This window comes from Plectropomus leopardus, chromosome 23 (assembly GCF_008729295.1).
Source record: "Plectropomus leopardus isolate mb chromosome 23, YSFRI_Pleo_2.0, whole genome shotgun sequence".
NCBI classification, from domain to species: Eukaryota; Metazoa; Chordata; class Actinopteri; order Perciformes; family Serranidae; genus Plectropomus; species Plectropomus leopardus.
In genome coordinates this window covers 17,017,195-17,029,692 of record NC_056485.1, presented here as the reverse complement: position 1 = coordinate 17,029,692, position 12,498 = coordinate 17,017,195, and the positions used below count along the sequence as shown (strand labels likewise).

General features: G+C 43.3%; 1 protein-coding gene across 2 annotated transcripts in view; it reads left to right on the top strand.

Moving 5' to 3' along the window:
• Nucleotides 1–12,498, top strand: part of svep1 (sushi, von Willebrand factor type A, EGF and pentraxin domain containing 1) — a 113,314-nt gene that overhangs the window by 90,272 nt on the left and 10,544 nt on the right. For both annotated transcript variants that reach the window (XM_042511964.1, XM_042511963.1), the window contains exons 34-43: nucleotides 706–790; nucleotides 914–1,105; nucleotides 2,011–2,178; nucleotides 2,280–2,952; nucleotides 3,905–6,615; nucleotides 6,888–7,122; nucleotides 7,957–8,112; nucleotides 9,429–9,492; nucleotides 10,631–10,804; nucleotides 10,907–11,083. In XM_042511964.1, the coding sequence (XP_042367898.1) occupies nucleotides 706–790; nucleotides 914–1,105; nucleotides 2,011–2,178; nucleotides 2,280–2,952; nucleotides 3,905–6,615; nucleotides 6,888–7,122; nucleotides 7,957–8,112; nucleotides 9,429–9,492; nucleotides 10,631–10,804; nucleotides 10,907–11,083 (4,635 nt within the window). The remainder of the gene's footprint in view (nucleotides 1–705; nucleotides 791–913; nucleotides 1,106–2,010; nucleotides 2,179–2,279; nucleotides 2,953–3,904; nucleotides 6,616–6,887; nucleotides 7,123–7,956; nucleotides 8,113–9,428; nucleotides 9,493–10,630; nucleotides 10,805–10,906; nucleotides 11,084–12,498) is intronic.

Below are 12,498 nucleotides of genomic sequence, written 5' to 3'. Positions count from 1 at the left end.
TACGTGGTGTGAGACCTGGTGACATTTCTGTTTCAGCGTAATACAAGTCTAACTTGAAGACAGAAGTCTGAAAAGAGAGAAAAGAGATACGCTTATTTTATTGCCTTCTTAAATCACTAAATTATCTCATTCACGCTCATACAATTGAAGACTATCAGAAACATTAACGTAAAAATCACCACGTGTCTCAGTGACAAAAAGCAATTTCCACAAAAGTTAAAGCCATCAATATTTAAAAGCTTTACGTTTATAACAGAGAGCCTGTGTTGCAAAATATGGGGCTGAAGTTCAAAAGACATGGACATATGTCATGCAGGCTAGGAGGGTGTAATTATGGGAAATGTAGCAAGCTGTGTTTTTGGAGCCTTTAAAAGTGTCTCTGCTTCGATTTTGGCCTTTCTTTTTTTAAAATATGTCTTGTGATTCCCCTGACTTTATGGCAGTGCCATATTTAATCACAGAAGTGCACTTTTAATTAGCTCTCCCCTTCATTCGCTCAGTTACACCTCATTGGCCTCTGTCCATTTATGCACTTTTCTGTGTGACTCTTTTATCCTATCAGTGTAAAATGTAATGTGGCTTTAAGTCTTGCCAGCATCCAATCTGCATTTCATCAATAACGCTGACGGGCAAAATATCTATCAAGACACACTTGCATTTATGTTTTTTTTATTTGCTAATCATCTCTGTGATGTTGCTCTGCAGCCCTCTCCTGCCCGACTCCATCCATCCCGGAGAACTCCGTCATGAAGGGAAACAACTTCACCTATGGAAGCAAGGTGACTTTCAGGTATCATTTGCATCCCGTACAGCTCTGTGTTGTAATGAAGACATTAGGAAATTTGACAGATGTGCCAAATAAAACATTAAAAACTTGGAGTTTCTTGTTAAACTCTGTTTGTATTTGCTTCAGCTGCATGGAGGGCTTCGTGCCTCAGATCCCCTATGAGTTCCAGTGTCTCACCAGTCTGAGGTGGAGCGGGACGCCACCTGTTTGTCACCCAGTGACCTGCGGCGGGGCGCCAACTGTCGAGAACGCCAACTACAACCTCAACACAAACACATACCAGTCCATTGTCACATATACCTGTGCAGAGGGATACAGGTATGGATACATCACTGTCAGCTGCACTGTTCAGGTTCATTTTTGCCAGTCACTGTAATGAGAAACATTTTCAAAATAATCGGTGTCCTGAAATAATAACTTAGTATGTCAATATAACGCGTTTGTATTGTGGAATAATGATTCATTATCTCAAAATAATTACTTATTATTTCAAAATACTATTTTTCTTTTTCAAAATAATGACTTAATATCTAAAAAATAATAAGTATTGTAAAGTAACGAGTATTTATCTCAAAATTGGGATTTTGACACTCTCAAAATGATAAAATATTATCTTAAAATAATGATTTTGCATCTCAAAATAATAAAACTTTAAACAATTGTATTTTTGTCATTATTATGAGATACTAAATCAATTTTTTGACCGAAGTACGTCATTATTTTAAGATACAGTGTCTTTATTTTAAGATAATTATGCATAATTCAAGAAAGTTTCTCATCATAATGACTTACAGGATCTTTTATTGTTTTTATCACACTGGCAGACACCAGTTTTTCAGTATTACCTCTCATGATGTTTTATTAGTTGGTTCAATAAATGCCAGTTTTGTCCATAATTTTTATTGCTTTGATTTGTTTTATAGCAGGTCTTTATGGCTGTTCAATAGAAGTTGCAATAAGGCTGAAGGAAGAATAAAATCACTTAAATGTTATGTAATGTAATTAAACAGCACAATATTGATTTTCAGTTCACATAGTAACTGTACCAAGCCACTGATGTCTCAGCTGACAATAGAACCAGACTTCAAACATCAGATGCTCATTTATAAATCTGTGATCATCAGTTGTGATTTATTGTTTCACAAGTCATTCTCTATTAATAATTGTGACACTGTGACTGTAGTCGTGCGAGTGTGTAAACTAAGTGATATGTTGCTGTGAAGACCACAGGGCTCCATGGAAGTGGTTTGTGAAGCGACGGGCGAGTGGAGCAGGCCTGTCCCCCGCTGCGTGAACGTCCTGTGCAGCGAGCCTCCGTCCCTGAGAGACGCCGTGACCGTAGGAGAGAACTTTGAACTGGGAAACAAGGTGCACTATGTCTGCAAAGAAGGGTAAATGTGGTCTTCTCTTTTGCTGTCCTGTTAACTGAAACATGTTAAAACTAAAATGATGAACTTTTTCTCATTCCTAATTTTTTCGCTCTCCTCCTCAGCTACACTCTGATCGGCCCTGAGACCAGAGAGTGTCTGCCAAGCGGCGAATGGAGTGACAGCTCTGCCCAGTGCGTCCCCCGCTCCTGTGGCCCCCCGCCGGCCATCGACCACGCCGAGCCCTACGAGAGCCACCAGCTGTTTGGAGACACTGCTAACTACTACTGCACTGACGGATACACAGCTGGCAACAACTCTAAGATGGTGTGTAACGCTCAGGGTGTGTGGGCGCCCCCTGATGGCATGGAGGCCCCTCGCTGCATCGCAAACTTCTGCCTGCGTCCACCTGAACTACCCCATGCCATTTTGGATTCAGTCAACAAACCCAAATACGCCAGCAACACCGAAGTGAGCTATAAATGTGAGGAGGGCTTCATGCTCAACACCACGGCCACACTCAGATGTCTGATGGGAGGAGAGTGGGAGCCTTCGCCGTATGATATCGGCTGTGTGCCGGTGAGGTGCTCCAAACCCGAGAGCATCGATCGGGGCTATGTGAGCGGAACGAACTATAGTTTTGGAGCTGTGGTGGCGTACAGCTGCGATAAAGGCTTCCTGATCCGAGGGGAGAAGAGGAGGACCTGCAAGGCCGATGGAGAATGGGGAGGAGCTCTGCCTACCTGTGTCCCTGTGTCATGCTCCGCCCCTCCGTTACTCAAGAATGGATACATCCAGGTCGGTCACATACTGCTTTTATACCCAAATTACTGTCTCAGAACTTTTTTCCTTAATCACCATCCAATCTTAAGAGGAAATTTCTTCCTAAAACTCACTTAATCTCACTTAATCACTTCTTTAACTGTTCAATTTACATCAGTTATGATAATGGGAAACATGCCAGCTAATAATTAGTGATTAATCATTCTTGAAAATATCAAGGATTTGGGCAGGCAGGACAAAAAGTGACAACGCAACATTCCTAGCAGGTTAATAATAACTTACAGACACATTGCACGTAGTCCTCCTTCTCTCCCCTTCTTTCTGTCACTTTCTCTGAAATATGCACACCCACACTGGAGAGCGCTGCGGCCTCAGTCCTCAGTTCTGACAATAGTGCTACTATAATGCATAAAGTTGGTGGTTTGGGGTTCGTTTTGAAGCAAACAGTGTCTTTTTTTATTTTAATTCCACTATTTACTAAATATGACAGCTCATTTGACGTTCACTTTATGCAGACGTACATCCACTTAAAACTGTTGAGGTTTTTCTTACATTTTGAGTCCCCATCTTCAGACTTTTGTTTGGGCATCCTTGACGTAATTCTTGCAACTTTACTTTTCTTGTTCTTCAATTTTTGACAATGGCATTTATCATTATAAGAGCACGGGAGCAGATAATTGTGACATTTAAGAAGATGCCATGAATCTGTCATAGACTTTTTTAAAGACTTTTCCCGAGGACATATTTAAGAAAAAAAACAAGGAAGACATTGGTGACATTTGTCTCTATTTCTCAGGAAACTTTCTAGAAAATACAGGGCAAACTTGTAAAATAAAGTGTATGTAATACATTGAACCTTCTTTATCCTGTAAAAAGAACCATATTTTTTCATATTTCAAATTGGTTTCATGACTGACTGTTGTTGACTGATGTTTAATAATATGTCTCTCTGTTTGTTCCTTTATAGAGCAGAGGTCGATTCACCTTCAACAGCAAGGTGACATACGCCTGTAACGCAGGATATCGTCTTGTTGGTCGTCCAGAGCGAGTTTGCCAGGCCAACCGCCAGTGGACCAACAACGACCCTCCCACCTGCGTCCTTCTGACCTGCGACCCTCCTCCCGCCATCGTCCACGGGCATTACCGGGGCTCTGACTTCCAGGTGGGCCGAAAAGTGCAGTATGTCTGTGATGAGGGTTACGAGCTGGCCGGGGACGCCATCTGGACCTGTCTGAAGTACGGACGGTGGGACAAGACAAGGCGTCCTCGCTGCTCACCGGTGCAGTGTCCAGAACCGCCACTGGAGGAGAACCACCTGGTCCTGAAGGGCCTGGACTCTGAATCTGGGACGGTGGAGTTATCCTGCGAGGATGGGTACGTCCTTGAGGGAGCTCGGATCCTCCGCTGCACGCCATCACAGGAGTGGAACGACACATTTCCGGTGTGTAAGCAGGTGTTTTGCAGCTCACCACCAGAAGTGTCATTCGGTGGCCCTTCCTCATCCTCTCCTCCGTTCGTTTTTGGCTCCGTGGTGAACTACTCATGCATGGATGGCTTTACGTTAAGAAAAGAAGGCTCTGTTTCCTGTCTCGCCAGTGGGACGTGGAGCAGCCCTCACCCAGAGTGTATCCCAGTTGAATGCCCTCAGCCGGTGGAGATTTCGAACGGTATAGTCGACGTCCAGGGTCTGATGTACCTCAGTAAAGCACTGTACAGCTGTAAGACTGGATATAACTTACTGGGCAACTCCACCGTCCTCTGTGGGGAGAAGGGACTCTGGATTGGAGGGGTTCCTTCTTGCCGCCCAATTGAATGCTCACTCCCTAAACAGGTAGCCAATGGAAAAGTAGTTTACACAAAACTCCAATTTGGTCACAGCGCCACGTATTCATGTCGCCGTGGTTATCGTCTTCAAGGCCCAGAGACTGTGAAGTGCCTGGCCAGTGGGGAGTGGGATGTCGAAGCACCTTCTTGTGTGCAGATATCGTGTACTCCACCTCAACCTATTGAGAACGGATTTGTAGAAGGCCAGGATCACAGTTTTGGGGTCACCATTTTCTACAGCTGCTTTCCTGGCTTCCAGTTAGTTGGCCAGGACCATCTGACCTGCGAGGAGTTCGGCTGGTCGAGTTCTGTTCCCATCTGCGTGCCCTCGGACTGCGGCCTGCCTCCTCACATAGACTTTGGGGAGTACGTCAGAGTGGACGGCTCTAACGCTGCTTCTACAGACACTTTAGCTTCACCTTTGGACTTGAGCTTCCTTCATGGGACGTTTATCGAGTACCGCTGCCACAAAGGTTACGACCTGACAACTCCCACCAGGCTGGTGTGTCAGGAGGACGGAGGCTGGAATGGCACGGCGCCGTCTTGTGTTCCAGCAGAGTGTGAAACGCCACCAAAACCGGAGCACGGCTGGGTGAATGTGACTGACACCTCCCTGGGCAGCATGGTTAAATACACCTGCGAGGACGGATATGAGCTGGAGGGCGAGGCTGTGAGGCAGTGTGTGTCGGGTCGACTGTGGACTAACGACGCCCCGGTTTGTCGGCCTGTGTCCTGTGGCGATCCAGGCGCTCTCGCTAATGGCACAGTTCACGGCGGTGCTTTTGTGTATCCAGAGGTCCTGCACTATGAGTGTAGTCCTGGATTTGTGCTGAAGGGTAGTGACACTATCGTCTGTCAGGCAGACCGGACGTGGAATGGGAAGAAACCTCGGTGTGAACCAGTATCTTGTGGTCCCCCTAAAGTCCCAAGTGATGTCACTTTTAAAGGAGATGAGTACGATTATAATAATGAGATAGAGCTGAGCTGTCAGCCCGGTTTTCTCTTACAAGGGAAATCTATCAGTGTTTGTCAGGCTGATGGCACCTGGAGCCACGAGTCTCCTTCCTGTGTACCTGCCCGCTGCGGCAAACCCTCGCCGCTACCCAACGGCCGTGTTTCAGGGTCAGACTTTGGCTTCAACAGTAAGGTAAGCTATGAATGTGATGAAGGATACACACTCAACGGAGATTCGACACGTATTTGTCAGTCAGATGGACTTTGGGACAAACCTGCGCCTCGCTGTGACATCATCAGTTGTGATCCACCTGAGGACATCAGTCACGGCTTCCTGAACGGCTCCAGCTTCAACTACGACGACGTGGTGGAGTATGTCTGTTTCGATGGCTACGAGGTAGTCGGGGACCCCATCCTGCGGTGCTCCGCTCAGGGATTCTGGGTGGGCACGGTGCCTCAGTGTCGTCTGTGCGCCTGTCTACTCCCCGTGGTGAAATTCGGGGTGGTTCTCGGTCGTGACCGTGCCTGCGGAGACAAGGTGCACTTCCAGTGTGACGACGGCTACAAGCTGCTGGGTCCCTCTCAGGCGGTGTGTGAGAAGGGAGGGGTGTGGAGCCCTGGGGTGCCTGTGTGTGGCCGGGGGAGGTGCAGTGTCGCCCCGCCGACAGTTGCTAACGCTGTTCTGCAGGGCGTCAGTGCCACCTTCACAGACACAGTCATATACAGGTGTCGGCCCGGCTACCAGCCGAGGGGCTACCCACACCTCCCCTGTGGGAGAGACGGCAGGTGGGGGGAACCCAGAATCAGCTGTGAGCCTATGAACTGTGGAAAACCTCCGACTGTAGCAAACGCTCGGGTAGTGGGAGACGCCTTCACCTTCCCAAACCGGATTACATACAGGTACATACTGTGATTCACAGTAATTTATGACAAAACCTTATTTTTCTGCCATTTGCCACGAGCCACCGCAGCGTATTAGGGTTGGGCAATATCATAGATTAGATAAAAATAGTAAACCTATGTGATCGTTTCTGCTTTCAGTTTTTCAGATTTATTTAAGAACTAAATCAAAGGTGAATTTCACTTTGTGAAGAACAGTGAGCTTTTCTAAATCTGTTTTCTCTTGTATGTCCTCTCTTCTTCATCTCTCGTGTTTCCCTCTCACTCTCCAGGTGTGACGACGGGTACAGTTTAGCCACACAGACCGCCAATCTCGTCTGCCAGAGTGACGGCACCTGGTCCAAACACAGCATTCGGTGCAACCCCAACCCCTGTCCGCTTCCTACCAACCACTCCATCCCCCATCTGGTAGTCACTGGGAAGGAGTTCACTCCTGTCGGGGGCACCGTCACCCTCTCCTGCCCTCCTGGTCTCCACCTGCAGGGGTTAGCACTCGCTGAGTGTCAGGTGAGAGAGACGTTGATTAATTATTAGTTCAAGTCTCTTAGATCCTTACTCCCTGGTTTATTAATGGTTAACAAGATGTCCTTGGCAACTTTATGTCCAGGATTTCTGCCTGTTTGTTTGATCTGACTATATAACTATATTAAGATTCAGATTCAGAAAACCTGTGTTGTGACAGAAAATCATTTTAGACGTGGCTCAGCATGTAGTGCAAAACAAACTCGGACAATAAACATACAGCATGTGTTCCTAAAAACAGAATAAATACCTAATAAATAATTTAGACAGAATAAAAGTTCCAATTCTGTGTGCAAAGTGACAGAGTGGCATAATGTTTATGTCGCTGTGTGGATCATTGCCTTTTATTTAAGATATTTATGGCAGTAATTTCTGTGGAACTCCATGTTTTTTGATTCCCTTTCCCAGTTTCCCTCTGGGGTCACAATTCCTCAGTTTTTCTCTTGAGTAATGTCAAATTTTCAAACTTTTCAAAAACTTTGTTGTCATCAGAACCTGTTTCTATAACTATAAACAAAAAAAAAAACGTACTAAAATCCTAGAAACATGTATGGGGCTGCTGGGTCTGGCAAAGGGGCCCCCAAGCAAAGCAAATTGAGTATCCCTGCTATATTCCTTCCTGAGAGGTAGAAATAAAATTGAAGTATTTTTTAAAAAAATGCTGCTGCAGTGTACTCAGTATTTCATTATTTTCATTCTTTAAAAGTCACCAGATTGTTGAAAAAGTGTCTAAAACTCAGATTTTCCTTCTTACTTGTCAGAAAGAAACCATGACTAATGTACTACCCTCCTGTCCTTTCTGTTGTGTTGTGTGATAAGCTGGGTGGAAACTGGGTTCCCAGCATCTCCTCAGTTTCCTGCCAGCTGGTGGTTTGTGAGAAACCCCCTCCTCTTCTGCACGGCGTCACTGAGGGCGACAGCTACAACTATGGGGACTTTGTCATGTACTCGTGTCTGCCAGGCTTCGACATGAAGGTACGACTCATCTGGCTGAGTTTCAATTTGTAAATTTAGGCAGCTGAGATTAGAAAGAATGAATCTGTGAATTACCTCACCTGAGAACAAACACACCAACAAAGTTCTCCTAAAACATTGGTTTCTAACTGGTCAAGCCACCGGGTCCAGATTTCTCCTCAATCATGAGTTCAAAGTCTGCACATAAGAGGAATGACCAAATATTTAATTTTACTTGACAAAATGTAATGTACACATGCACTTAAAACTCAAGGAAATAAAACTTATTGCAAGAATAAAAAGCAATTAGTTAAAACCAGAAAATAAATTGCCAACATTTTTTTAAAATAAACATGCCATTCAAACCCACGGTCATGTTCACTGTTAAAACTGTATTTTTTGATTTTTTAATTTTTTTTTTTATTTTAAGTATTTTAAGTTTTGGCTTTTTTTTCTTTTAAAATTTTGAGTAATTTTTTCTTTTCAAAATTCATAGCTTTTTAAAAAAAGTTTTTTTTTGGATGATTTGTAAATTTTTGGGTGATTTTTTAAAGAAAACATGCCTTACAAACCACAGACCCACTAAGATAAAAATCGTCAAAATGACACCATTTATCAGAGCTGGGAAAAAATTATCATTAGATTTTCTAATTTTTAATGGTCCTTGAGCACATCATGTGGGACAAACTCTAAAAGCATTTTCCTGAGTCACTTCTGGAGGCTCAAGAAAAAATATTTGTAACTTTGAGGAGGATCCCACAAAAAAAAAAAACAAGAGCTAACCAGTTTTTCACAAACTTGACATATTCATAAGTCACTTTCTGTCCATTCAGAAGCAACCCATGACCATCTTTAAGCTCACCAGTTAGAAACCACTGTTTTAAAAGATGTAATTGATAGAAAATAGTCCCCCATAATACAGCAGGGGGCTTCCTCTTCTCTCCTGCACTATGCTCTTAAACAACAGGCTGAGCTCATTCCTGACCGTCAGATTACAGAAAATCACGTGACTTCTCAGCAATCGATAAGAGTGTGTAGTTACAGAGTAAACACAAAGAGCTGAGTCACTCTACCTCTGATAACACTGATAATGTCTCATATTACATTAATGACACACAAAGAGGACACAGCTGACCTTGTCAGCAGGGATAATAATTACAGTCATTTAAAAGATAAAAAAAAGGTTCATTGTTTCAGTACGAAATGAAAAAATCTCTATCATGGATCTTAACTGTATGATGTGTGCTGCTGTTTCTACAGATCAATATTTCTGCACTTTGCTGTGATCAGCTCGTCTCCTGTTCTTTTATCTTTACGTTTTGCTCGTCTCATCACAGGGCGACTCTATCCAGACCTGTCAGGGAGACAGGACATGGAGCGGCACCCAGCCATTATGTGTTGGTAGGTTTGTTTACATGAGGGACGGACGAGTCTCTGAGAATGTCAAATATTTAATCTGACTGTTCTACGTCTCGCCTGCAATTAAAGTGGAAAACACCTTAAGAGTACAAAAGCCTGCAAGGACAGGACACCTCACACACATGGTCTTTTTCCACAAAAATGCACTTATTTTTAGACATTTTAGCAATGTTGCATGGCAGAGTGAATACAAAGTACAATGCATTGTCCTCTGTATTACTCTTTTATTGGTTATTTCAGAAGCTAAAAGTGAATTTGTGTTTCCTCTGTCAGGTTTTTTGAACCTCAGTTTTGAGTTTTGCTGCTTAAATGTCCTGTGATATTTGATACAGTGACTTTAATCTCATCAGAAAACTGCTCACTTCTTCAATTTCCATCATGCCATTAGGGGAAGGGAGATGACACTCTGATTGGTTTCATTTTCAATTCAATTTTATTTCCAAAACCCATTATCACAAATCACAATTTGCCTCGAAGTGCTTTACAGCATATGACATTTGTCTATCCTTAAACCCTCGCAGCCAGTAAGGAAACCTCCCCCCCAAAAAACCCTTTAACAGGGAAAAAAATGGTGGAAACCTCTGGAAGAGCGACTGAAGAGGGACGTGTCTTCCAGGACAGACAGGCGTGCATTAATTAAAGAACAGTAAAATTACAGTAGATGATAAAGTGATAGTTAGGAAAGAGAGAGATGCACAATAATAGAAATAATAACATTACATCTAACAGTAGTAATAGACATAAGAATGAATAAATGTAATTTGTGATAGCATGTAATGTTACATGCAATATATACAGTGATTGTATTTGTGTATGTGGCAATGTTGTATTCTGGGTTGTGTTCATGTTACACCCAAAACACATGTAAGATTAATTAAGGGACTAAATACCGCCCGTTTTCCTTTTTGCTTTAGATAATGCCCAGATTATACGCCATTAGCCTGCATAGGCGTAGTTGGAGATGCCCTAAATGCACTTTAGACCATAAAACTATAGATTGTTTAAACACGGCTCATAGAAGTCCTCCTGACGTTGTGCAACCTGTTACACATGTTCACATGTACATACATCAGTCCCACCACACCTTCAGCATGTTAATGCTTGTCTTTTGTCTCCTCAGCACAGTCCTGTGGACTTCCTCCCTCAGTGCAACATGCACAGGTCCAGACGACAGGAGACACATACCTAAACAATGCCAGCTACATATGTAATGCGGGCCTGCAGCTCGTCGGCTCAAAGACTCTCATCTGTCTGGCTAATGGCACGTGGAGCCTGCCGGCGCCTACATGTGAAGGTGCGGCTGACGGCCATTGAGCTCTACCTGCTTTACATGTCATGAAGTGCGGTTTCTCTTTGTGAATCACGATTAAATCAACATCATTTCCTCTTATGTCAGTGGCCAAAGGCTGCAACAGCCCCAAACAGATGCTGAACGGAAAAGTCCAAGAGCACAACCTGAACACAGGCCGCGCTGTGGAGTTTCAGTGTGATAAAGGCTACACCCTGGTGGGAGACTCTCTGGTGGTGTGTATGGGAGGCAACACCTGGAGCTCCACTTTCCCCACCTGCCAACGTGAGAAACACACACTGAAACATGCATGCAAAACACAGGCAAAGTTTAACTGGTGTGGGATGAATGACTGAGGGGCTGTTTACACTGCAACAGTTCTTGCATGAAATGTTAAATTTATGTTGCGGTTTGGCTTTTTGCCAAAAAAGCCTTCTGTCACTGGGTAAACTGGCAATGCACCGAATTATAAGAAGTCTGGATGTAGCCATGGAAGCTAGGACCTGTTCATTCCTATGAGAGCTGCTCATTGCCACATGAAGCAAAAAAAAAGCTCTTTTTACAGGTATAAAATACAATAAAATACCCGGATCTACTGGCCCGTAAGGCATACATACTAGTGACTTTCAGGCGGCGGAGTGACTGACTTCCAGTTTAGTGCTTTGCTCGGTTGAATGGCGATTTAAAAAATGTAATCTTGCGGCTCTTTTAGACTTTCCAAATCTTATGGAAAGGATGGCCTAAATCTAGATTTTGAAATGAGCCATTTTGCATCACATGACCAACCTGGATGTCGTAATTCCACTTTTGGCCACTTCGTGCCTATATTGAGCTCACATGAGCTGAGATTTCTTTTTAAACGCAAAGGAAAGACATTTCTGTTTTTAGTTGGGCCGCTTCTGTTATCTTTGACTTCTTTCTTAAGAGCTCGTAAACACAGTCACTGTTGCAATTGGGACTTTTTCACAAGCTTCTCTGTGTCTTCACGAAAACATTTGCAACACGCAACGTGTGAGGAAACACCTCAATCAAAATTCTTTGGAGTTTCATCATCTGTTAATCACAGGTCTAACCAGTAGAAGTTCATGTTAATCATAGTTTGAGTCAAAGTTCACAGGAACAAACACATTTTAGAGTATCACCACAGGATATGTGTAAAAATGAAACCAAAAGTGTTCCTGTCTGAGAAACATTACCATGTAGCATATTAGTTTCATGTTAGTTTCAAAATAAGGGACATAAAATATATTTCTCTAAATGCAATGTTGACACCAAACTTATATTAAATGACCTGAGAAAAAGAGGCTTTCTCTGCAATGAGTACTGTATATATTGCATTGTGTGTGGTGGAGTCTCACTGGATTACACTAAATTTACAGATGTTTATCCGCCCCAGTTTACTTTTAGTCACAGCTGTCATTGCACATCATATTTTCCAAAAGCTTTAACTCTAAACACAAGTCATATATAGTTGTTGCCTGAGCATGACGTCAGCTAACATTAGTTATTAAATTTTGTCCTGTCTAGTGTTGTCAAAAATATTAGTTTATTTATACATATCTCTGAATTTCCAAATCGTGGGCAGTATTTATTTTCCACGATACTGATCCACCTGTACCTGCTTCACTTTATCTCTCTTCACTCTGATGGCGAGTTGAAACACACACCGCTGCAGTGCCTTCTTTGACCCCCACTATTTT